At 38.9% G+C, this 25,381-nt stretch overlaps 1 protein-coding gene and 1 long non-coding RNA gene across 5 annotated transcripts; both read left to right on the top strand.

Moving 5' to 3' along the window:
* The first annotated feature begins 5,238 nt into the window (after window positions 1-5,238).
* On the top strand, window positions 5,239-9,664 carry LOC127753893 (uncharacterized). 4 transcript variants are annotated; one of them, XR_008012725.1, is made up of 4 exons: window positions 5,239-5,611; window positions 5,869-5,924; window positions 6,558-7,033; window positions 8,426-9,660. It is a non-coding gene; the product is annotated as an uncharacterized LOC127753893 (long non-coding RNA). The 4 variants fall into 4 exon arrangements; XR_008012723.1 differs by having other exon boundaries at window positions 5,869-7,033; window positions 8,426-9,664; XR_008012722.1 differs by lacking the exon at window positions 5,869-5,924 and having other exon boundaries at window positions 8,426-9,658.
* Window positions 9,665-12,688: 3,024 nt separating this feature from the next.
* LOC127755360 (uncharacterized) lies at window positions 12,689-16,692 on the top strand. Its single transcript, XM_052281015.1, has 3 exons — window positions 12,689-12,987; window positions 13,087-13,603; window positions 15,330-16,692. The coding sequence occupies exons 1-3, from the start codon at window positions 12,690-12,692 to the stop codon at window positions 16,393-16,395; spliced, it is 1,881 nt and encodes a 626-aa protein (XP_052136975.1). The 5' UTR covers window position 12,689; the 3' UTR covers window positions 16,396-16,692.
* The last annotated feature ends 8,689 nt before the right edge of the window (window positions 16,693-25,381 follow it).

Here is a 25,381-nt window from a genome sequence, read left to right as displayed (position 1 = left end):
CGAAAAGGCGGAAGTGAAATACATGTACGAACTCGGTAAACCGCTTGTCAAGCCTGAGCAGCTGCAGTCCCTACCCACACAAATGTACAAGTTCCATCAACTGTACATGGAGATGAGCGCCACCAGTAGAGAGATGATCGGAGCGAGGATCAGGGACACGGACTTCTTGTAAGGAGATGACATTCTCTAGATCAATTTCAAGGGTATCTACGAACTATACCAGCTGGACGCCCTCGACGTCTCTATTATGAGTTGCTGGATTTTGTAAGTATCGTTCAGTTAGATTTCTTATTATATTTCCTTTAATTAATTAGGTCCTTGTATATAAGTAGACTATATATAATATATACTTCCTTTTATCGTTGTAGAATGGAGATTCAAAGGGCCCGACGGCGAGGGGTTTTCGATACTGGATTCATCGACCCTCGGAAAGTAAACGTCGCAATGCTCGACCAGTATCCGCAAGCCACAGAGGACAATCTCGTCCATCTCCTGAAGGCACAGCATTACAAGACGTTCATACTATTGCCGTACAACACAGAGTTAGTTTTCATTGTCTTCCTATAACAAATTTCATTCCCGTACGAACATGCTAAGTGTTTCATATATAATGCATCCCACGCACATTGCAGATTCCACTGGGTCCTTTTACTCTTCGACCTGGAGGCCTGCACCGTCAACGTATATGACTCAATGGATAAAAAAGAGTCTACGTTTGACAAGGTTTTCGAACTTATAGATAGGTACTGTCATAAGTTCCTATGTTAATTAAGAATCTTGTTATAATTAATTGCTACTACGAATCATAGCTTTAAACTCTATGTAGGGCTTGGTATCGGTTCCGTCATTTGGTCCGCGACAAATGGAGAGAAAGACTTAGGCAGAAGTTCAATTTTCCTGTGAGTATACATGCTCTACATTTATATTCAATCTCCAATTCAAATACATACAAGTGTATATTAATTAGATCTCTCGTCGTTTGTCATTTATTTATAGTGCACAAAGCAAAAGCAGGGAACTAACTTGTGCGGCTACTACGTGTGCGAGTATTGCCACTGCCTTGCAGACTAAATCATCACCACAAGAGAGCTCGATGTACGTACGAATAAATTCAAAATTTCATTGCGTACGTATCGATTTATTGTTTAATTACTAATTAATTTCATACATTCATATAGTTTATTCGCATGAGGGATAACCTGATCACACACAAGGAATTTATCGTGGCGGTTCAAGAACAACTCATGGGATTCATCAACGAACAAATCCTTGATCCCAAGGGTGAATTCTACTACGACGGAAATACAATTCATAGGTTCTTAGCTTCTGAGATAACGACTACTACGTCGAAATCGTAGCTAGCTAGGACATTATAATGGATTGTAATTAATACATGTCTATTTTTCTATATGTATATACACATTTTATTTAATGTAAATATATATTTTTGTCATATATATATATATATATATATATATATATATATATATATATATATAAACCATGCAGCAACAGGGCCATGAAAAAAAAGGTCAGCCCGATCTTTAGTCCCGGTTATTTCACCCGGGACTAAAGATAGAATCTTTAGTCCCGGATTGGTAGTGCCGGTTTGAAAACCGGGACTAAAGGGGGTTACGAACCGGGACTACAAACGCTTTCTCCACCAGTGGAAACTTGTGTGCACCATTAATGAATATACTCCCTACTAAAAGCCCTAGCAAGAAAATAGGCTCAAATAAACGGAGGACTAAATTGATCACCATGCCGAAAGCCTTCACCAAAAATGGATCATGTCGTTACATCTTGCTCCCTCTGTTTCTATATTTTCTATATTTGATACCGTTGACTTTTTAACACATATTTGACCATTCGTCTTATTCAAAAAATTTTGTGTAATATGTAAAACTATATGTATACATGAAAGTATATTTAACAATGAATCAAATGATAAGAAAAGAATTAATAATTACTTAATTTTTTAATATGATGAATGACCAAATATATTTAAAAAAAGTCAACGGCGTCAAATATTTAGAAACGAGGGAGTATATGTATAGCTTTCTGTCACAACACGGTATGCGATTGTGATATGTGATCTGATTTGTACAACTAATGAATGATGGTTTAATTAGGTCCTTGGTTAGGGTGTATATACTAACTAGACGACGTATAAATGCATGTAAGTATATCTAGAAGAACTCCAGCCGAGAAGGCGGCTGTTAGTTAATTAATTAAGTGAGAAGCTAGCTAGCTAAGACAAACAGCAACTGATTGTGATTGTGACTTTGCGAGTATACACTGATGGTAATCTGTTGCCAGGGCGCTGTCATCGAAAGGGAGCTAAAGCTCTAGCTCGATTTCATACTGTCAGTGTCAGTACAGTGTGTATCAGTATCACTGTGATTGGAACAGATGATAGCTCAGCTCGTAAAAGCGACCGTGATGTTGTTGTTGTCACGAGAGGGAACTTGCATGAATTCAGATTTTAAGTGAAAAACAACAACAATCATCTTTATTAAAAAAAACAAAAACATAATACAAATAACCGCTTACAACTCTAGGAGAAATTATCAATTTCGACTACCCTCCAACTCCAACCACAAATTTATACTACTTTAAATAATACTAATGATGATATTCCAGTTCTGCCTCCGATGTTACAAGCTGATATGTGGGGTTATAAGGTCACAAACATGAATGCTTTTGCTTTGAATATATCATTATATGTCTAATCAACTAACTATGCTATAAACTTATAATGTTTGCTTTTGATTTTACTTTTATCTCTTATAATATTCGTTGAAACGTACGGGCCTTTAGCTAGTAATATTAAAAAATCTCGCAAAAGTACATTTGAGGTATCTAAAGAATTATCCTTTCAGAATAACCGGCTTTAACTTTAAAATCCAATATTTGGCCAACTTTAAACTTAATTAAAATAGTTCATCTCCAGTTACAAAACTAAATTAATTTCGCAAAAGTGAACAGACTTAAAAACTGGACCAAAACAACCATTAGGCCCGTTATTGGAGTCAACGAGGCCCAGTTAAGCATGCTGAGATTATACCGTTTGGGCCTGCAAAATGGATTTGAGTACAAACAGACTCGGAAAAGGCCCAATTTGTTTCATATATGTCAAATCTGATCTATATTCCTCAATCAAAAAATCGGTATATTGATTTCTTCAACTATTTAAAACTGGTGTAAAACGACTTTCAGAACGGTATTATTGGTGATTTCACTAGATATTGTGCGTATACGACACGCTAACATGGTCTTCATCATAAGTTGTGGCAGCTACATGGTGCTTATGTGGTATTAAAACTTAGTGGATCCACATGTCGGTAGCACTTCTACCAGGAAAAATAAAAATAATCTTATTGCTTTGCTTGGTAGAAATCTCGTATATCCTCCTTTCTATCCTCCACCTCACTATCTAAACATGCATGACATCCTATTTAGGCATCTTGTTTCCCCTTGATCAATGGCGGTGGAGGCATCTCCAAGATAGGTCGAGCCATCGCTTGGGCCCCACCTCCAATAAGAATAACCACCTACGTTCTAAAATTAGTTGATCATCGAAAAACACTATTAGCTGCACAGGCTCGATAACATCGCCAGCTCTGCCACTGTTGTCGACTTTTTTCTTGTGCCATCTCATAATCCACGAATCCAAGGCTCGTTCTAGGGCGAAAAACCCTACCACGTGGTGCCGCCGATTTCAGGGTTCGCCCCCTCGCTTGCAGTCATTGGATCATGTATTTATGGCGAGAGATAGCTGCGGTGGACCTCAGTGTAATATACTCCCTCCGTTTCCTATTATAAATAGCTTTGATTTTTTTTTCTAATCAAACTTTTAAAGTATGACCAAGCTTATAGAAAAAATTAGCGATATTTATAATGTCAAATTAGTTTTATTAAATCTAACTTTGAGTATATTGAATATATTTTCATAGTGTATTTATTTTGTGTTAAAAATGCAAATATATTTTCCTATATCTTAGTCAAATCAAACTTAAATACGTTTGACTATATAAAAAAAGTCAAAACGACTTATATGTAACGGAGAAAGTACAAATTTTGAGGGGTTTTTTTTCAAAGTGCTCAATCCCTATCCGCCACCACCGAGAACAAGCTCCTCTTATCTTTGAGTAAGAGGAGGCATATATCAGCCACTCAATGTTAGAGTAAAATTTATCCCGTCTTCTCTCTCACCTCCCACATGCAGGGGTCGAAAAAAAAGACCGATACTGAACTAATTGGGACCGAGACCTCTTCATACTCAACTAACCAAATTTTATTCGGTTATACCCATCGGTTAGACGGAAAGCCCAACAGCCCTTATAGCCATCAAGGTCCAACAATTAACAAAAGCAAACCTGCCGACCGATGCAGCCGCCGCCTCCAGTCCCGCCGCTTGCGCGCTAATCCCTATTTGCGATGCACGCACATTCTTCAGTCCTGACGACCGCATCGTCGCATCTCGCTAGTGCTGTCCTATTCCGATTACTGCACCTCACCCTTTTCAGCAGCGTGTGCTCCTTTAGGCTCTGCCTCTAGCTAGCATGCCGCCGGTTTGCGAGCTGGACATACAGCTCCACTTAATGGTTACGTCAAAGAGAGACATGCCAAGCAAAAGAAGGTAGCGGGCTAGGATGGGACTGGAAAGTAAGTAAGGAATGAGATTTTAGTCCAAAACCAAAGAGTAAAATGTATAACGATCCAAAAATATTTTTACAAGTTGCAACGCACGGGTATTTTTTCTATTAGATTTAAAAACTATATAGAGTACTTATCGAAACCCGTAGTATAGCCAACTATTGTACTTATCGGTTCAGGCCCGATTTAGTTAGCAAAACTTTTTGTTTTGGGTGTCACATCGGATATATGGACATTAAACGTTGTCTAATAACAAAACAAATTACAAATTCCACCTAAAAATTGTAAAACGAATTTATTAAGACTAATTAATTTGTTAGTAGCAATGTTTATTATAACACCATATTGTCAAATTATGGTGCAATTAGACTTAAAAGATTCGTCTTGCATTTACACGCAAACTATATAACTGGTTTTTTTTCACATTTAATACTCTATATATGTGTCGAAACATTTGATGTGGTGGGTGATTTTTTTTTTTTTTTGTAAACTAAAGAAGGCCTCAGTCTTCAGTTATTCCCTCCGTCTTGAGTGAGTTCTAATAAACGAATAAACGACACACCCGAATTTCTTAAAAAAAACAAAAACGAATAAACGAAACCGAATGCCCACACGGGCGGCCACCCGCCGGCACACCGCCCTGTCCGCCGCCATCCCCTCCTCCTCGTCACGGCAATGGGGCTCTTCCAGCGGCGGCCGCCCTCTCCGCCGCCTTCCCCGGGCGAGTACCTCGGTTGCGGCGCGCGCGCGGGGGGTTAGGGGAGGAGCAAAACCAACGCCGTCGTGGAGGTCACCATCGATAAGGTCAGGGCGCGCCCGCCCCGACGGCGCTTCCCCCCTCCGCGTCCGCCTCCGCCCTGGGATCGAGGGTTGCCGCCCCTGTGAGCTCAAGGGCGCCGCCGTGGCCAAGATCCAAGGCAGGCGCTCGCCCCCACGACTCCATGCGCTTCAGGTCTCTACACCCTCCCAAATCTTACTTCTTCACCATATAAGCTCAATTCCATCTACGAACTAACTAATGGTATGAATTATTGTGATTCGTAGCAAAAATTCTTGTTTCGTATTTTGTTGTATAAGGTTGAAGTCTATGTATACATACGCATTTGCCTAAACTGGTTGGTGGAGAACTGTAGAATTTATTCAAATAATTCAGTTTGTGATACATTATCAAGGTTAGTTCATTGCCAGCATGTTCAATTCAATTTTCAGGCTGTAATTCCACGGTTAAGTCTACATTTTGATGCCCCACACTGATTCTGCCAATGGTAAGTCTAGAACTAGGCAATAATTAACACATTGGTGCAGTTTGCGTTCTACTTGAAACCATATTAATTGAAATATGAAATATTTGCCGTCATGAGCCAAAATGAAGGAAATACAGTCCACAAATTCAGCCATCTACATTGAATTTAATAGCATGGCAGTCTGCTCTCATTTCATTCATTTTGTTTTACCTCCCAGGTTATTATGTTTTTTCCCCCACAAATTGAGGCATCTATATTGATTTGTTTTAAGTTCAAAACAGTCAAGTGTATGCTTGTATGTTTTACATACTACTGAATAGAAGGAGAGCATAGAAGAGGTGAATTGGATAGCATCACTGCATCAGATTTATGCTGGTTCTTTTATACTTGCTACTAGCTTTGGCTGAAGATTCAAGGGATACCTGGAATGGGAGGGCAAGGAATCAAGTATAGACTGATTATACTTTTAAAGTTTTTAAAGCCTCTACTCACCAGTACTTCATAAACTCCATATTCCTCGAGTTTTCAAATGCAGATGATGTGCAAATATGTTTCTGCTAATTGCATGTAGGAATCTGTATTTTGGTCTTGACTAGCTCAAAATCAGCGATTTCGGTTGATGGAGCTGATTCATTGTGCTTTTGCCATTGCCAGGGTGTAGGTAGAAATTCCTGGCTGCTTTTTTTGTTCATCCGAAACCTTGGAGATAAAGACGGCCATTTGGAGGATCTCAATAGTTTCCCTTTCAAAAAATTATAGCTCTTACTATTGGTGGACACATGTGGATCTGTAAACTAGAGAGCACCAGAATTGCACAGCAGTTCAGACTTCACTTGATTCAGCTACCATTGCTACACAACTCAGGCCGATGTCTATCTAACGTTGGATTGAAGTACAACAGCTTGCAGAACAGTGACAGTAGCACAGCACATTCATTTTTTTTCTACAAGACAGAACACAAGAGATTTGGTTGAGCTCTCACACAGTTGACACTTGACAGTCCGGCTGCATATACAAGTTGCAATGTGCAATACGTAAGACCATGCCTCTTTGCAATCATTTATCCAGGACAGAATCAAGTAGTAGAAAAAGGATAAAGAAGCACCAGCATCTTCTGCTCCTGCCTTGAGGTAAATGCTATACCAAATTTATAAAGGAATAATCAATTCCTTAGTCTCCTTCCTTGTGTAAACTGAACTTTTAATGTTATGCATTTCGAACGTTATGTTTGTTTTCTCGAATATGCAAGAGAGCTGCGTATCATTGCATTAATAGAAGAAAAGCGTACAAACACGCCAAAAAACAGCAAGAAGTACAAGAATTCACGCCACCACAAAACAAGTCACCGCATGGGAGGTAACACACCAAAAAGAACAAAAGAAAAGGCCCTAGCTGGGGTCCACAAACAGGGAGAGTCCCTTAGCTCCCACCAAACTCCATAGGCGGGCTTCCTCACTTAGAACGCTATCTTTAAAGAATAAGAAGAGCAAGTTATTGAAAAAAAGATATTTCCTCAGTTCTTATAGTCATGTGGAGGGATAAAATGAAGATAAGTAGTCTCATTACTTTGGTTCATTAGAATTCAGAATTTATGCGCACAAATTCGAATTCCAATTTATGTCCATGAACTCACTGTCTTGCTGCCTTCAACTGATCTGCATAAAAGGGTAAATCTTATACCAAAAACTATGTCACATCTTAGGCAGAGATATAAAATTACTCAACCAATTTTTGAAATAAAACCTTGAACCTCCTGAGTCAATCTGATATATTTTTTAGACAAGACTAATATATGCGAACAACTTCTAAGATTAAAAAAGTATAAGTGGCACACGTGCAAACAGCCATCGATAGCATATAAACAAATACTAATGTAATCAGTAACAACACGGATGAGCTGAGCTCAGTGCTTACAAAGCAGAAATTGGTACTAAAATTGTTAAGTCATCAGCATGATCCTATTACTCCACATTTTATATAGAGATTTTTCCTGCATTTTGTCAGCACACAGGTGGAAAATTGAAGCTGGAAATCCATGCACTGTTTTGTAAACTAATAAATGACCTATGGAGATCTTCCTCATACATTATAGTGCCATCTAAATTGAAGTACGGTTGAATTATTACCATGATTAATCGTAGTTTCATGCACATTTTTTATGCAATGGTTTCTATGAGAAATTCTGAAACTGAACTGGCATTATTTTGAAAAAAAAAGATAAAGATAAGTAAAAAGTCCCAATCATGTTATCTTATAAGCAACAAGATTGGCTCAAGTTGATATGGAACCAAATTAGTAAATGTTTGATTTTGTTTATTTTCCTAGCTAGGTACTGAGTCCTGTCTAATTAATGCATCTGCAATTTAATTGACCTCTTTGAAGTACTTCAAATGTCTTTTACTTTAGCCATGTTAATTTTGTTAGGTTGCCTTTTATGATACTTGTACAGTTAGATGGAATGTTTAACCAATCGAAGTAGACATTTTTGTGTACTTTTTAAATCTTATTTCTTTGCTTTGCAGAAATCTGGGAGAAACACAAATTGGAACTGCAGAATTTGACGCTAACAAAGCCATTCAGGACATTACTTTTTTTTTCATGTTAGTGATGGTGCAATTGATACTCGCCTGCCAAATACATATATTCCTTGGGCATGGTACTATTGAGTCATTTTTCTTACTCATGTGCAAGAATTTTTTTTTTCCTTACACAATTCTGATCTCAAGTCCCAACGCCTCTCCTAGACAGCTTGAAAGAAAAATTGGACAACTCCAAGACCTGAAGAACTCTGCGCAAGAAGTTTCATCAGATGACACACTTCAGATGTTTCATGAGAGCATTCTTCAGAGTAGCCATTCATTAGAGGAACCACATGCAACACTAAAGAGAGCTACAGATTCCAGTAGGTTGCAATGTCTCTCAGAGGATGTTGCGATGCTGTGTTGCATGAATGCCCAGATATGAAAGAAAGTGGAGAATTGACATGAGATTCATAAACAGGTTGGCAGAATAGCAAGCACCACCAACCCTATTGCCGGCAGAGTCTCTACTTGCATCGAATTGCAGTTTGCTTAACATCAAGGGATTCAAGATGTTGATTCAGGGGTGGTGTTGGTGATGGAAGTGATTCGATTCCTTGATCCGGCAACCCTGGTTTCCTGTTTCAAACTCAGAAATTCTTAAGAATGTTTGTAGATCATAGAAGCCTTTCCTGCTCCTGCTAGCTGTAACCGGTTTTGTATCTGTAACAGCAGTAAACTAAACTCGCAATATGAACTTACAATTATAATATTTTTTTCCCCTGAAGTTTGTTATTTGCATGTTCTGCCCTCACTAAACATTTCACTGGAACTTTGGCAGTTGCTAAGTAAGAAATAAATTGTTTACTTAACTTTCCTAGTTGCTAAGTAAGAAATAAATTGTTTACTTAACTTTCCTAGATATCTTATGCAGAAAGTCTGATGTATGACAGTTGCATTATAACTTTGCATATATCTTCTGGCTCCACCAAGTATGCTTATTTGTTATGAACTGGGAGTGTTGAATGTTAATATAATGAAGGGCCCTCGGTAATTTCTGTTTGACGCCAATCTGTTTGTGCGATTGGTGCATCAAGCTGATCGATCAGCGCCTTTTTTTTCGACGTGTACCAGGTTGGTGAGAGCGCCAAAGCCTTTTTATCCGTTGCGTATCGTGAGTGTTAATTGGTTTCCAATATCAATGCCTATATATATTCATGACGATGCATGCTTGATGATCTGGTTAATTGGACGTTAATCCTTTATGTTTTTTATACAGTGCAGACAAATATAGATGGGGCAGAGAACGGAGATACTCACATGATAAAAAGAATTGAACACAACACATATCATATTTATAGTTCAATCGCATAACTGTCTCAATCATTGTTTGCGATGTGCGTGCGTTGTGAAGAGTCGGAATAATCTGTTGGATGTTTACACCTTATTATACCTTATTTTGATAACCAATAACTACTATAAGGGGGTAGAGGGTCTTGAGGACGTGGGGGCGACAAGGGTGGTAGGCTCGTAGCTGGTTCGATCGACTCACCCTGCCTAATAGGTGATCCGCCCTCTGAGTGAAGTTATCTTGAATCTCAACTTTGAATGTTTCTTTGGCACTCTTGCCTGGTTGCTCCTTGTTAGTCGAATGAATATACCTGAAACGATTTGACTCTTTTGACATGTTAAAAAAATTGATGGATGTTTTATCTGGACCAGGGTTTGAAATTTCGTTTCAAATTTTTCGAAATTTTTCCCCCCTCCCCACCACCGGCAAGCTCATATCTCGCCCGAATTTTTCGGGTTTTTGCATTTTTTTTGTGAATTTGGTCAAATTTTATTCAAATTCATTCAATATCAGTCAAAATTTCAAACAATTTCAGCCAAAAAAATTCAAAATTTCCTAAATTTCTGAAATTTCGGTAATTTCGGTGCCCCCGGCAGACATAGCAATTTCAAAATTTAAAACCTTGATTTGGACATCTACGTAGGGATGAAAACAGTCGGAGAAACCCTCTACCATTTTTATTTTCATTTTTTTTCTCAAAAAGGAATCGAAATGGTAGAACTGAAAACGGTAACGATATCGGTAATATTGGTATATAGGAAACAGGATCATTGGAACGGAATCTACTGATATTGGTTGGAACTCGGAAGTCAAATATTCATGTCGGAAACATCGGAGCGTGGCCTAGTCAGACATTTAACTATGCATGAAGATGATTTTATAACTTTATTCTTACATCATTACACTCCACATAACACCGTTATATGATTATTAATGATATGATAATAAGTTCGGTGAACAATATAAACAAAATTCAACTAACTTCAGCATCAATAAGTTGAGAAAATCAAAGTTCAGCAAAGACTATATGTTACGTCCTAAGGTTACAGTGTTTCCCTGGGCCACTTCCCCCTCTTAATGGGCTACAAATCTACCAGGTTTCCTTCATTCATGGGCTTTCAATGGGTTGGGCTGGCTGGTCTATTGGGGAAATTTCGGAATTTTGATGGAAATTATTGGATAATTACGGTTGCTGATAAAACGGTCGGAAAAACCACCATCTTATTTCCGCTACCATTTTCGGAAGACATTAACGTTTCCATTTCCGACACTGACAATTACTGATACCAACTGAAACAGAAACAATCGGTGCAAATCAAAAATGAAAACCGGAAATTTCCTTACCATTTTCTCCCCTGCCTCTACGACGTCCATGATCCTAAACAACGCTGGCTATGGACAAAATAGATTGGCCCAATCTCAATTGGTTGCGGCAAGTTGTTAGCATTGGGTTCTTATATAATCCTCCTATTGCCTTAGGGCAGTTACAAATTAAGGTGAAGATTGTTATAGGCTCTTAGCTAAAACAATTGAGACAACACTATATTTAACTATTAATACACCAAAAAAAAAATTGTTACTAATTTTTTTCCCTTTTCTCCAACCCATATAACAAATATTCTTTTAATAAATGCTAAGAGTCGACTCTAACCATATGTCGATGTTTTGTTTTTCTCATCTCTCTCTCATTTACGTCACCAAATTTACTTATGTGACAACGGAAAGAGCCCGCTAATAAAAATTGTTGTGCATTGCCCTTTTCTTTTCTTTTCTGGTTTCATATATTTTCTGAAATGCATGAGCAAATTTCAAAGCGGGTATAACTTACAAAATTACAAGCCGTGTTGCGCTTAGGTCTCCTCAAATCTGACCAATCTACTCAGATTAAAATTCATATCCCGGTTGCCGCATAAAGCCCCTAGAAATTCACCAATTTTGTTGCTTTCCAACACAAATTAGATTTGTTTGACGACATTTATCCACGGATGAATTGACAGCCGGCGGCACTGTCGGTAATTAATCACTTGACGAAATTTCAATGGCGATGCGGCTACACTGAAAACCAACCAAATGGAAGTATGCAAACAACTACCTACGACTTGGTTCGCTTAAAAACTTTACAAAATTCGCCAAGCTGATGCAACAAGGTCTATAGTTAATTCAACAAATCGGCAGAACTAACAATCGATAGACGACTGCAATTTGGCAACACACATGGCATGCAAATCACATTACCATGCAATCCCCGGCCCATAAGTCATCTCATGAAACCATGATAGATTATTCTATTAACATCCCTCAATAAATTATCTTTGAATTTTGAGCATATCTTCATTTCGAATCAATACATGAAACAGGAGATATATGTTGGAGTAACTTGATATACAAGCTCACAAAGTCTCCAAAAAAGATATTCATAAATTACTAAATTAGTAGATAACATTATGTGCATATACTCCTATATATAGAGGGAAACTATTTTAACAGCTCGAGTGGATGTCCACCCGTTTATTGCATGTCATCTAAATAGTTATGAAAAAAATTAAAAAAAATATGAATAAGATAGATCAATATGTAATGTATTAATCCACAAACATGCAAGTTAAAATTCAACTGATACAAATTGTAACAAAAATAACAAACAAAACTCAAATTACTATATGTATATTTACAGTTAAATTTGTTATTTTTGTTACAACTTGTAAAAGTTGAATTTTAACTTGCATATTTGTGGAGTGTTACATATTGATCTATCTTGCCAATTTTTTTGAAAATTTTTCGTAGCCATTTAGTTGACATGCAATAAACGGGTGGACGTCCACTCGAGCTATTAGAATCCATCCCCTATATATAGAGACTAGAGAGACGCAATTGACAGCATTTTGTAAGCATTTGAAGCAAGCAAGAAAGCTAAGCATGCCATCGCTTGGAGCAGCCATGGACGGCGGCGGCGGCGGCGAGGCCGGCGTGACCACCGCCGCCGCCAAGGCCACGTCGACGGCGACGCTGCTGAGCCTGCTCCGAGCCAAGTCGGAGCGGAGCGCGGAGGCGGAGGAGAAGGTGGAGTGGGTCAGGTCCCAGCTCGTCGGCGCCGGCGCCGAGTTCGACACGCCGTTCGGCCGCCGCCCCCTCGTCTACGCCGACCACACCGCCTCCGGCCGCGGCCTCCGCTACGTCGAGGACTACGTCCTCCACCATGTCCTCCCCTTCTACGGTCAGTACCATCTACCATGTCGCTTCTCATCTCATGCGATATGCGAGCTCGATCACGACGTTCATGGCGATGGCGAGGTGATCGATGCGATGCTTGTAGGGAACACGCACACGGAGGACAGCTACGTGGGGAGCAGGACGACGAGGATGGCGAGGAAGGCGGCGAGCTACATCAAGCGGTGCGTGGGGGCCGGCGGCGCCGCGGGCGGCGACGTCGCGCTGCTGTTCTGCGGGTCGGGGGCGACGGCGGCGGTGAAGCGGCTGCAGGAGGCGATGGGCGTGGCGGCGCCGCCGGGGCCGCTGCGGGAGCGCGCGGCGGCGCTGCTCCGGCCCGAGGAGCGGTGGGTGGTGTTCGTGGGTCCGTACGAGCACCACTCCAACCTGCTGTCGTGGCGGCGGAGCCTCGCCGACGTCGTCGAGGTCGGCGCCGGCGACGACGGGTTCCTCGACCTCGCCGCGCTCCGCCGCGCGCTGCGCGCCCCCGAGCACGCCGACCGCCCCATGCTGGGGTCCTTCTCCGCCTGCAGCAACGTCACCGGCGTGCTCACCGACACCCGCGCCGTCGCCCGCCTCCTCCACCAGCACGGCGCCTTCGCCTGCTTCGACTTCGCCGCCAGGTACACGTGGCACATGCACACAGACACAGCTAATAATCACACTGCCCGATGCATTACTTAATTAAATAAATACTCCATATGTTTCATATTATAAGTCGTTTGTTTTTTTTCTAGTCAAGTTTGACTAAAATTATATAAAAACATATTAGTATTTTAAAAAAACATATGTTAGATTTTATGAAACTAGTTTGGTATTTTAGATGTTGCTAAACTTTTATATAAACTTAGTCAAACTTGACTAGAAAAAAAGTCAAACGATTTATAATATAAAATGGATGGAGTATTTAACTAATGGATTAATTGTTGATTATTGCCATTTGATGAAATGTGTATGGATCACATTTTCATTTTTTTCATGATTTTATAATGGGTTTTTGATGAAGTATGAATACAATGATCTACAAGTATCGGAAGTCCATGAATTGGAAGCTAGGGTTTCCAAGTGGTGCAAGGAACTCTCATTTTCTTCGATAATGATACTGTGCTATCCACCAGTTTGACAGTTGACGCATTTCTTAATTAGTACGGACTGTACATACAATCCAATCTGCTGATGAAATCAATATACATGTGGTGTTTTTTCTTGGTCAAATTGATGGTTAATTTTAGCAGCATATTTATTCAAAAACTTAACCTAACTAGAGAGGGGAGTTAGATAGCGCGTTTCTTGATTACTTAGATTTTCCTCTTCAGAAACAGGTAATTTTTCCTGATTTGTTCCACTGTATTGACTTCCAATCTGGCTATTTTTTGCATTTCAATCCACCTGCCAGCTGCTGCATGCATGTTGCATTGGATGACATCGTCATTTTGACCTGATAATTAAGATTAGCAAATGGTATACCAAAGCAATACATAACATGCAAGAATGATAAAGAATGTGTGTGTTAGTACACACATTAATTAAACTATATGTGGAGATTTATTCAGTCCTTGTAGATGTTTTCTTCTCTGATGATGACAGAAGCAATCTCGAACCAATTCCTTGATCCATTTTTTTTCTAGTTTTACATTAATTAATTAGAACGAAGAGTCTTGTTAGTAGCTCATCTTGATAGTGAAAGCCATTGACCTTCCAAGTTCCAAGTCATAACCCATCTGAACTTCTGAATCACAAGCTAGCTAGCTTGTGAAGACACTGAAATTATTTTCTTTTCATGTGCCATTCAGAAACAATGTGATTGCTTTATTATTATCTCTCTGCTCTGTACTCCTGTTCATACTGATATCATTGCATAACCAGAAATTTTAATGCAAACATATAATTGAACTTTTTTTCTGAAAAAATAAAGGATGTTAATAATTGATGAATACTCACCGTTTCATATCATAAGTTATTTTGACTTTTACTATTCAAATTTTTTTAAGTCTAACCAATTTTATAGGAAAACATAGTAGCCATTTCGACACAAAACAAACATATTATAAAAATATATTCAATGTTAAATTTAATGAAGCTATTTTGGTGTTTAAAATGCTGCTGAACTTTTCTATATACTAGATTAAACTTAGCAAAATTTATAATAGAAAAAAATCAAAGCAACTTATAATACGAAACGGATTGAGTATTAATCTGTTTATATATGAAAAAAGATACGTATGGTTGATTAATTAGTTTATCATTCATGAGTAAATGCATATGCATGTCCTAGCTAGCTAACTAACCATGAATGCATGGGGTGTACATGTGTGTGTCTGAAGCTGACGTGTGTGTTTCACTGAGCAGTGGGCCCTACGTGGAGATCGACATTAGGCCCGGGGAGGTGGACGGCTACGACGCCGTGTTCCTGAGCCCGCACAAGTTCGTCGGCGGGCCGGGCACGCCGGGGATCCTCCTGATGAGCCGCTCGCTGTACCGGCTGTCGTCGCAGCCGCCGACGACGTGCGGCGGCGGCACCGTCGCCTACGTGAACGGCGCCAGCGAGCGCGACACGGTGTACCTTGCCGGCGTCGAGGAGCGGGAGGACGCCGGCACGCCGCCCATCGTCGGCAAGGTCCGCGCCGCGCTCGCGTTCTGGGTCAAGGCGCGCGTCGGCCGCGGCGGCGCCGTCGCGCTCCGGGAGCGCGCCCACGCCGACGCCGCCATGGCGTGGCTGCTGGGCAACCCCAACGTGGAGGTGCTCGGCAACGTCGCCGCCCCGCGCCTCCCCATCTTCTCCTTCCTCGTCTTCCCCGGCGACGGCGACGACCGGCGGCTTCCGCTGCACGGGCGGTTCGTGGCGAAGCTACTGAACGACCTGTTCGGCGTGCAGGCGAGGGGCGGGTGCGCGTGCGCGGGGCCGTACGGGCACGCGCTGCTCGGCGTCGGCGACGAGCTCTCGCTCCGCATCCGCGCCGCCATCGTCAGGGGGTACCACGGCGTGAAGCCGGGGTGGACGAGGGTGAGCTTCGCCTACTACCTCTCCGGCGACGAGCTCCGCTACGTCCTCGCCGCCATCGACTTCGTCGCGGCGCACGGCCACCGCTTCCTCCCGCTCTACGCCTTCGACTGGGCCACCGGCGACTGGTCCTTCCGCCGCGCCGCGCTCAAGCGCCAGCTCATGGCGCGCGAGCTGCTCCACTGCCACCTCGGCAGCAGCTCCGCCACCAGCAGCGACTCCGACGGCGGCGAGTTCCAGACGGCGAGGAAGACGACGGCGGCGGGCAAGGTTGGCGGTGACGTCAGCGCCGACAAGTTCGAGGGCTACTTGGAGAGAGCGAGGAGGATCGCGCGGTCGCTGCCGGACACGTGGCAGGCGACTGTCACTGTGCCAGAGGGAATTGACCCTGACATTGTTCTTTTTCGAGTGTGACTAATTAGTAATTAATCAATCTTGTGTCGTTGATTAATTGTGCTCAGGTTAAAATTAGAGGAATAGCATGTATAGATCGAGTATAGTGTTGGAGGATAAGTGAGGGGACTGTCTATATTTATACCGCCATATTTTTCATGAAAAAAGCATATATACTGACAAATGTAACGTTGTACTGAAACTAATTAGGAGACGCATGCAAGAAAGTGATGTATATATGAGGCTGACACTAAGTTTCCGAGAATGCTTGGGGCGCCCTTTAGGCATTTGGTCTAAGGCCCTGTTTGTTTCAGCATAAGATTATTATAATCTGGATTATTGAACCAGATTACTATAAACTGGATTATAATAAGCCGACATAGAATAAGCTGTTAGCTGTTTGAGTTTTGGATTATTAGCTGTTAGTCACCCAATAATCTAGAAAAAGCACCTTTAGAGTGGATTACCAGATTATAGTAATCCGGCTTATAGATTATAATAATCTATCATAATAAGCTATCTGTTTGTTTCAGCTTACTCATAATAATCCAGATTATCATAATCCTAAGCTGAATCAAACATGGCATAAGTCTATATTATGAGGCGCTTTTTTCCTCAACGTTGCCTGCTTAGTTGTATACATTTTTTTTTTTGCTATTTCCATGCATGTACTTTCGGAAACGATCCTATCCGGACGACCGATAGGGAGATTAAGTATCTAGCCTTTCTCCTCACTAGTTTCTTATCCGTTCCCTACTCTCTCTCTCTCTCTCCCCTTTCTTCTCTCTCCACACTTTTTCTCCTCTCTATTTGCATCATCTCCACATGGCGATCAACTACTCTGCGTCAAAGCCCACGAGGAGCTCAGCGTGGCGGTAGCCATGTCGATGTGGCCAAGCTCGGCGCAGTGTCGACGATGGTGGCCATGTGGATGAGGCCGAGCTCCGCACGGTGTCGATGAAGGTGGCCACGTGGTTGTGGCCGAGCTCATTGCACCAAGTTCAACATTGGTCGATGTGGTGGTTAACCACTGTAGCGGAGGAAGAGGTAGATCTAGGTTTTTCTCTCGAATATTTTTGATGTTTCAACTCATGTACCTTGATGTTTTATTAATTAGATTGAAATGTTGTTGTGGGGTTTTCTATGGTGTTTAATTTTTTTTCGACGTACTCAAATGTGTTTCATGGTTCAATATATTTGAAACCGTTGTTTCATACATTGTAGAAAAATGTTTCATTTTGTGATTTGAATGTGTTTCACCTTTTTTAGTAATAAAACATTTTCATGCAACGAGTGAAACAACGCCAAATTTTTAGAAAAAATCGGACACCTGATTTGTAGTCGCCTTGACTTTCGGAAACATACTTTTCCTGCTATTCTCTCTCTTCTAACATATTCATAACAAACTTACTATTAAACATTAAATGATTTTTTTCTTTTAAACTATTCATTCGATTCACGATCTGATTGCACCATTAAATTAGTTGCAATTAAATGTTCAGAATAAGACCACACATGGTTATATTCTAATAAAAAAAATATTTAGATTTTTAATGGATTTCTTTAAATGTTGCACCTGCTGCTTTATTTAAATGTTTCAACTAATATCTATATGATGTTTCACTAGTTAATTTGCAAATATTGCATATGATGTTCTTTGAATGTTTTAGCAGATATTTAATAATATTTCAACAATTACAATTTAATGTTTGTACGTGACAAAAAAATTGTTCAACGATATCAAGTTTTTGCAAATATATTGTATCTTTCGTATTATTTTTTTAAGTTTTACCTGTTGAGACTCAATGTTTCGTACAATCATTGCCGGTGTTACAGTCAGTATACTTTAAATGTGGCATCTCTCTGAAACATTTTATACAGTAAAATAAAACATTTGATCAAATCATGAAACATTTTTTTCTAAGGGATGAAACAACAGACATTTTTTTTCATCAAAATATATTTGAGTGGGATCTTATTATAGAGATTTAATTGCGACAAATATAATAGTGTAATTGGTTCATGGATTAGATAAGTAATTTAGCATAAGAAATTTTTTGAAGTTTGTGAAAAGTTAGTTATGTACATAGGAAAAGAGATAAATGTTGTCTAACATGCATACAGTGTAAAGAGTAGTGCTGTAGGAGGCGCCCAATTTTTTGCACCCGATTTGTAGCTGTGTCGCTAAGTTTCTTTTGAAAATAAAAATACGTCGAGATCATGGCCAACAGAATCCCAAAATATTGGATTTTTCTTGAAAAATCAGTGACAATAGTTACCTGATGAGGTGGAGCTACTTTTTATTATCGGTGGTAGTCTTAGTTATTTGTTGGAGAGATGAATCTATTCACAAAAAAAAAAATCTGATTAGAGATAAAAACCAGAAGCTATTTTAGGACATTTTTTTAGAATAATGGATCCTATCTAAATGTATGTACAGTTTTTGTACGAAATCATCCACATGTCCTAACACACTGTTGTTGCCAACCATCTTTGTCAAGCGAAGACAGGACATAAATGCAAGTTCTTTCGCATGGATCGTATACTCATTTTTTTAGGATAAAATCCTAAAAATAAGCCATATGCTACCATGTTATGAACTATTACTCTGTCCAAAAAAAAAGAATCAAACCCTGGTTTTGAATCTGGACATAGGTTTGATTTTTTTTGGAACGGAGGGATATCTATGAGTAATTTACACGGAAGACACATACACGGTTACACACTCGCACCCACTCACTTGAGTGCACTCCCTGACACATGCTATGTATGTGCGATTTTGACAATTGGAATCACTCCAATTTGATGGAAGATTGTATCGATGCTTGGACCGTTTGGTCCTTATCAATTTTCTCTTGGAGGGGAGGGGACTAAGTAATACACTACATCCAACATACTACATCTCAGTCCAAGATTAGTACAGGTGCCATGAAAAGATAGAAGAGTTCAATGTAAGGAGTGATAATTTTACAATTGATGGTACATTTGGAAGGATCGCAAGCGAAGAATCCTTCAAAATTGAGTTAAATGCCTCAGACAAGATTACACATCTCAATATTTTTTTAAGACTATTAAAGGCTAATTGCATGTCTCATTCAAGAGAGCTCTGCAGCAACAACAATTACCTACTTGATGTGGAGCAGCAGAGCATGGCTATAGGCCAGGACACTCGAATTTGTCAGACGAGCTACAGTGAAAGCTCCGGGCTGCCGGGGTGGTAATAGCTTGCTTCCCATGCCATTTGGCTTCACACCCTGTAATAAAAATATTTGTGATGGGCTCACATGCATGTACGATTTGATACTTCCTCTTAATGAAAAGGGGCATACTTGTGCCATCTATTTCAGGGGAAAACATGTTTTCATATGCGCCCACCGACGTGTTTTTAGATTTCGTCGGTCAAATTTAGCATGACTGATTGTGCCCATCCTAGGATATTGATTTTCCTAGTAGGAGTCATATAGGCATGTGTAATATATATTTCTTTCTTAAAAAATACATATCATAATTGCAAAGGAAAAACATAGATATTCATTGCACTAAAAAAAAATTATATGTCATCCGAAGTGTAATTGTTTGGCCTACAGATGACAAATTGTAAAATGGTTTATTAACAGCTAAAAAATAATTTATGAGTAAAAAAATTATATATGTGTCCTTAGTAATTTAAAAGCTAATGTAAAAAATAAGCTATGATAAAAAAACCTCAAAAACAATTTTAAAATAAATTTCTGAAATTTAAATTTTAGCTAAGATTACTAAGCTAAATAGGACCTTGCTTTTGTTGAAAAGAAACTGTCAATTTTCCATATTATACTTGTTCCATAGATCTGGACCGAAAGAGCAGAGCCATCCAGCGCTGCGTGCCAAGTCAATTGCCGGCAACCATCAACACGCGACAGCTAGTAGCTATCCAAGGCCATCAATTTCTCCATGTGTAAATGGATCAAAGAGGCGACACGATGCATATGACTCCATTTCCTGCAGTGATCTCAGAAGCTTCGAACTTTAATAACTTCAGATCGATCTTCAGAAAGTTCAGACTTCAGAGAGAGACCATGTCAAACAAGCAAGCAGGTAGGCATTGGCTGGCAAGCAAGCATACGCAGAGGTAGCCACGCGTACGATCGAATTCTATGCCTGATTAATGCAAAAAGATATTCAGAGATCAAGTGTATGCCATGCTAGCTTGTTTACTGAGAAAATCCAACAAATATCATTCATATGCAAATTTTAGAAAATATCATAATATGAACCAACTTATCTTAGGTCCTGTTTCTTTCAGCTTGGGTTATTATAATCTAGATTATTGAGTCAGATTACTATAAGCTAAATTGTTATAATTTGTAGTAGAATAAGCGATTAGTTGTTTCTTTTCTAGCTTATTAGAGCCTAAATTATTGGGTTTGCAAGTCCAAATAGGGAGTGGGGTGGCATGGTGGGTAATTTTTCACCCAATAATTTAGAAAAAGCTCACCTAAATGAGCTTAACAGATTATAATAAGCTGGGCTCCAGATTATAATAAGCTACTTCAATAAGTTGTCTGTTTCTTTCAGCTTACTCCCAATAATCTGGATTATAATAATCCCAAGTTGAAAAAAACAAGGCCTTAGAAATGGTATCGCCGCTAGGATTTTATCCATTCCACTTTGTCATTTTAATTGTCCATTGGGTACTGGCTAAATCGATAAATCTTGCTTGCAAGACATCACATTTTCGTATGACGAATTCAGAGTTGTTGTAGTCACCCCAAGTCAGAGCATGTGTATATCAGAGAGTGGCCATTTCGTTCTGAGAGCCCGAGAAACTTGACTAAAATGGCACAAGTGGTGAGAAGTAATTACTTCTTGAAGAACAAGCTGGAACTGAGGATCCATTCCAAGCAGGCAGTACGTCCTTTGCAGGGAAGAAAGAGGTAAATTAATTAGATAGCCAGTAATTAATTGGAGTGCTAGTATTTGCCACTAGACCTTGTCAAAGCTGGAAGAATATCGAATGGCTTAGCCTAGCTAAGCCAGAGTTTTCCATGACCATTGACCAAATATATGCCTGTTCTTAATCTTCTTATAAACCAGGAAATTTCGGTCTGAAATATTAAACCCTGCTTCACTTCTACTCTCCCAACTTTCCAATTGCTGGTGTATCTGTGCATGTGGATAAATCCGAATTAGAACTATTTATAGCCTCCCTATTAATTCCTTAGAGGATGCATGCATCAATCCACACGGTACGTGTCCTCATAAGGCCCTATTTAGATCACACCCCAAAATTTTTTACACTGTCACATCGAACGTTTGAACACATGCATGAAATATTAAATATAGGCTAAAAAAATAACTAATTGCACAGATTGCGACTAATTTGCGAGACGAATCTTTTAAGCCTAATTACTCCACGATCTGACAATATGGTGCTACAGTAAACATTTGCTAATGATGGATTAATTAGGCTTAATAAATTCGTCTCGTGGTTTACTAACGTATTTTGTAATTAGTTTTTTTATTAGTGCCCGAACACCCCATGCGACACCCTATATAATACCCGATGTGACATGCTAAAACTTTACACCCCTGATCTAAACACCCCTAATTATGTGAATTACTTCTCTCCAATTCCATAATTCTTAACGTTTTGAACAACTATATAGTCTTCGAAACATACATTTAACTATGATTTATTATTATTATATATTAATAAATAAACAAAAAGACGTGAATATTAGGGAATGACCTAATATCAAATAATTAAACGTGCCCTCATAAATCATGTGAATTACTTCTCTCCAATTCCATAATTCTTAACGTTTTGAACAACTATACAGTGTTTGAAACATACATTTGACTATAATTTATTATTATAATATATTAATAAATAAAAAAGACGCAAATATTAGGGAAGGGCCTAATATCAAACTCCAATTCCATAATTCTTAACGTTTTGAACAACTATATAGTCTTCGAAACATACATTTGACTATGCTTTATTATTATAATATATTATTAAATAAAAAAAGACACGAATATTAGGGAAGTGCCTAATATCAAATAATTAGAAATTGTTAGGATTCAGAACCAAGTCTTCTAGCCCTACCTTGTGAAGCTACCCAGAAGACCCCTGGGCATTTCTCTATTAATAAATAAACATATATTTAGTTTTATTGTAGTATATTTAAGACTAATCTCTTAGGGTATTCAAACTAAATATCTTATAAAGTTATTGATAATAAAATAAATTGATAATCAAATTCTAATATCTTATAACGTCGAGAATTATTATCCAATGAGAGAGGGAGTAGTACTTTTTTTTTAGAAAAAAATAATGGACCACAAAGAATACGCACGAAAAATGGTCTGTCCGTCGATCACATTACTGTCAAATTGATTCATCAAGTTGATATAAATATACATACATATACGGCGATATGCAGTCAATGATCATGGCAGAGCTAGCTGGTGTGCATCTTGCAGTTAGCCAGCGATCGAAAATCAACAACCTTTGGCGAGAACAAACAGAAATAGTACTAGTAGACGAATTGTGGCTTTTCAATAGTGTGTTTAGTTCACATTAAAATTAAAAGTTTAATTGAAATTAGAATGATGTGATGGAAAAGTTAGAAGTTTGTGGGTAGGAAAGTTCTGATGTGATAAAAAAGTTGAAAATTTAAAAACAAAAGTGGGGAACTAAACAAGACCGAAGTAAACTGAATCAAACTGAATGCTTCACGTGTTGACTTCGCTCCTTTCGCTGGCAGTGGTGTGGTCGCTGGCCGTCAAGTGGTGGCAAGGTCAACACAGCGTTGGTAGGACTCACTCTGATCCGTTTCATATCGTTTTGAATTTTTTTTTCTAATCAAATATTTTAAAGTTTAATTAAATTTATAGAAAAGTTTAGCAACGTACCTAAAACATCAAATTAGTTTTATTAAATTTATAGCATTGAATATATTTTGATATGTTTGATTTGTATTGAATATTTTACTTTATTTTTCTCTGAACTTGGTCAAATTTAAATAAATTTAACTAAAAAGCAAATCAAAATGACTTATGTATGAAACGGAGGGAGTAATAAATAGTAGTGGTAGGTGTATACTGTGGACGAAGTAAACTGATCAACTGGAATATGCAGAATTTTTTTTTCATGTAGACTTTGTTCCTTTCCTGGCTGTTGTACACGTAGATGACGTAGTTTTACTGCTTCGTACGTCGGCGTCGTGTTTCAGCCGTCAATTGATTAATCGGCACGCTGGTTCAAAACAAGTTTTTTTTAAAAAAAAAGAAGAAAAGAAGAAGAAAAATAAAATGAAGACAAAACAAATGAAAAGGCAACAGAATGGCAGGATGGAAATCAGATACGGAGGGCTCATGGCCACCGCGATCGGCCCAATGGGCCAGCAAAAGGCCCGGTCCATTCCAGTTGATTACTTGATTGGACCGCACGCCTCAACAGTCCATATGCATATTCCCGTTGATTTTGTACTCACTCCATATTAAAATATGTACAGCGCCGTTGACTTTTTATCTAACATTTGATCATTCGTCTTATTTAAAAAATTTATGTAACTATCATTTATTTTATTGTGACTTGATTCATCATCAAATATTCTTTAAGCATGACATAAATATTCTCATATTTGCACAAAAATTTTGAATAAAACGAATGGTCAAACGTTTATCAAAAAAAATCAACGGCGTCATACATTAAAATACGAAGGAAGTACAAAAGTTTCAGCTTTTCTTCGTGGAAAGGGATACAAGTACTTATGAGATGATGATCAAATTAGCTATCACCAAAAGGTTGGGCTGCAAATTGACTACAAATTCTCCCTCGTTTACAATAAGTTCTTGGCATTTTATCCATACTATTTCCGACTTTGTGGTAAAATTATGCATACAACAAATTGTGTGGCAGAAGGATGGATTTTCAAGTGGTTTCACAGTTTAGCTCATTTCGAAGCATTTGTTAAAAGTAAATTCTTGATGAATCTTCTTTGTTTCTAAATATAGACTTTAGCCATGAATGTGATATTCGACGATACACATACATATAATTACGCTACGTGTATCTTGTCCTCAATTTTTTTATTCAACCGGTTGGATTAATGGGTACCGTGTAGGCTGCCACATACTCTCCATGATATTTTGTAGAGCTTGGTGGTTTCGTTACTACATGATGTCAAGTTTGTGACATTTTATCGATATTCGAATTTGTGGTAAAATTATGCATATGGACAATTCATGTGACAAAGGAGACAAAAATCCTCAATGGTTCCATAGTTTAGTTTGTTTTGAAGCATTTGTTATAAAAAAATTCTCGATTAATCTTATATTTTAAAAAATAGGCCGTAATCACAAATATCTACTCCCTCCGTCCCATAAAAATGAATCTAGGACCAGATATAACATATTCTAGTACTATGCCCAGATTCATAGTACTAGGATATGTCATATCCAGTACTAGATTGATTTTTTTATGGGACGGAGGGATAACTTGCCACCACGTGCTCCTAAACTCTTTTTTCACCCCTGATGATTGGATTGGGTAAATGTGGAATCATGTAGGCTGCCACATGCTGTTTTGTAGAACCTAATAGGTTTATGTACCATCAAACCTTGCAACTTACCTAGTTCAAGTCATGCATCCCATACAATAAACTTATGACACCATTATAAATCTATTTAACAAAAGACATTGTTGATAAAATAGCTAGTAATATTAAAAAACTTTCTCAGTTATCTCCTTTTGTATCATTACAATAGTTGCATATACGCGATCGAGCTTAAGTATTGCAAAATAAAATCCTCGCTATTTGCTTGCTAGCTCATATAAGCCATAAAAAAAAATAAATTCTCAAAGTTAATTTTAAGAGTAAATTACACCTATGGTACAATAACTCAGCAAGTGGGTACGATATAATGCAAGATCTTGCGAATTGAACATTTGAGTACAACAACTTGACAAGTGGGTGCATTCTAGTACAAGAACTACAATTTATAGTATTTTGGTGCA

Source organism: Oryza glaberrima, chromosome 11, assembly GCF_000147395.1.
Source record: "Oryza glaberrima chromosome 11, OglaRS2, whole genome shotgun sequence".
Classification (NCBI taxonomy): Eukaryota; Viridiplantae; Streptophyta; class Magnoliopsida; order Poales; family Poaceae; genus Oryza; species Oryza glaberrima.
The sequence above is the reverse complement of the archived record's forward strand: the minus strand, read 5'-3'. Positions and strand labels throughout refer to the sequence as shown.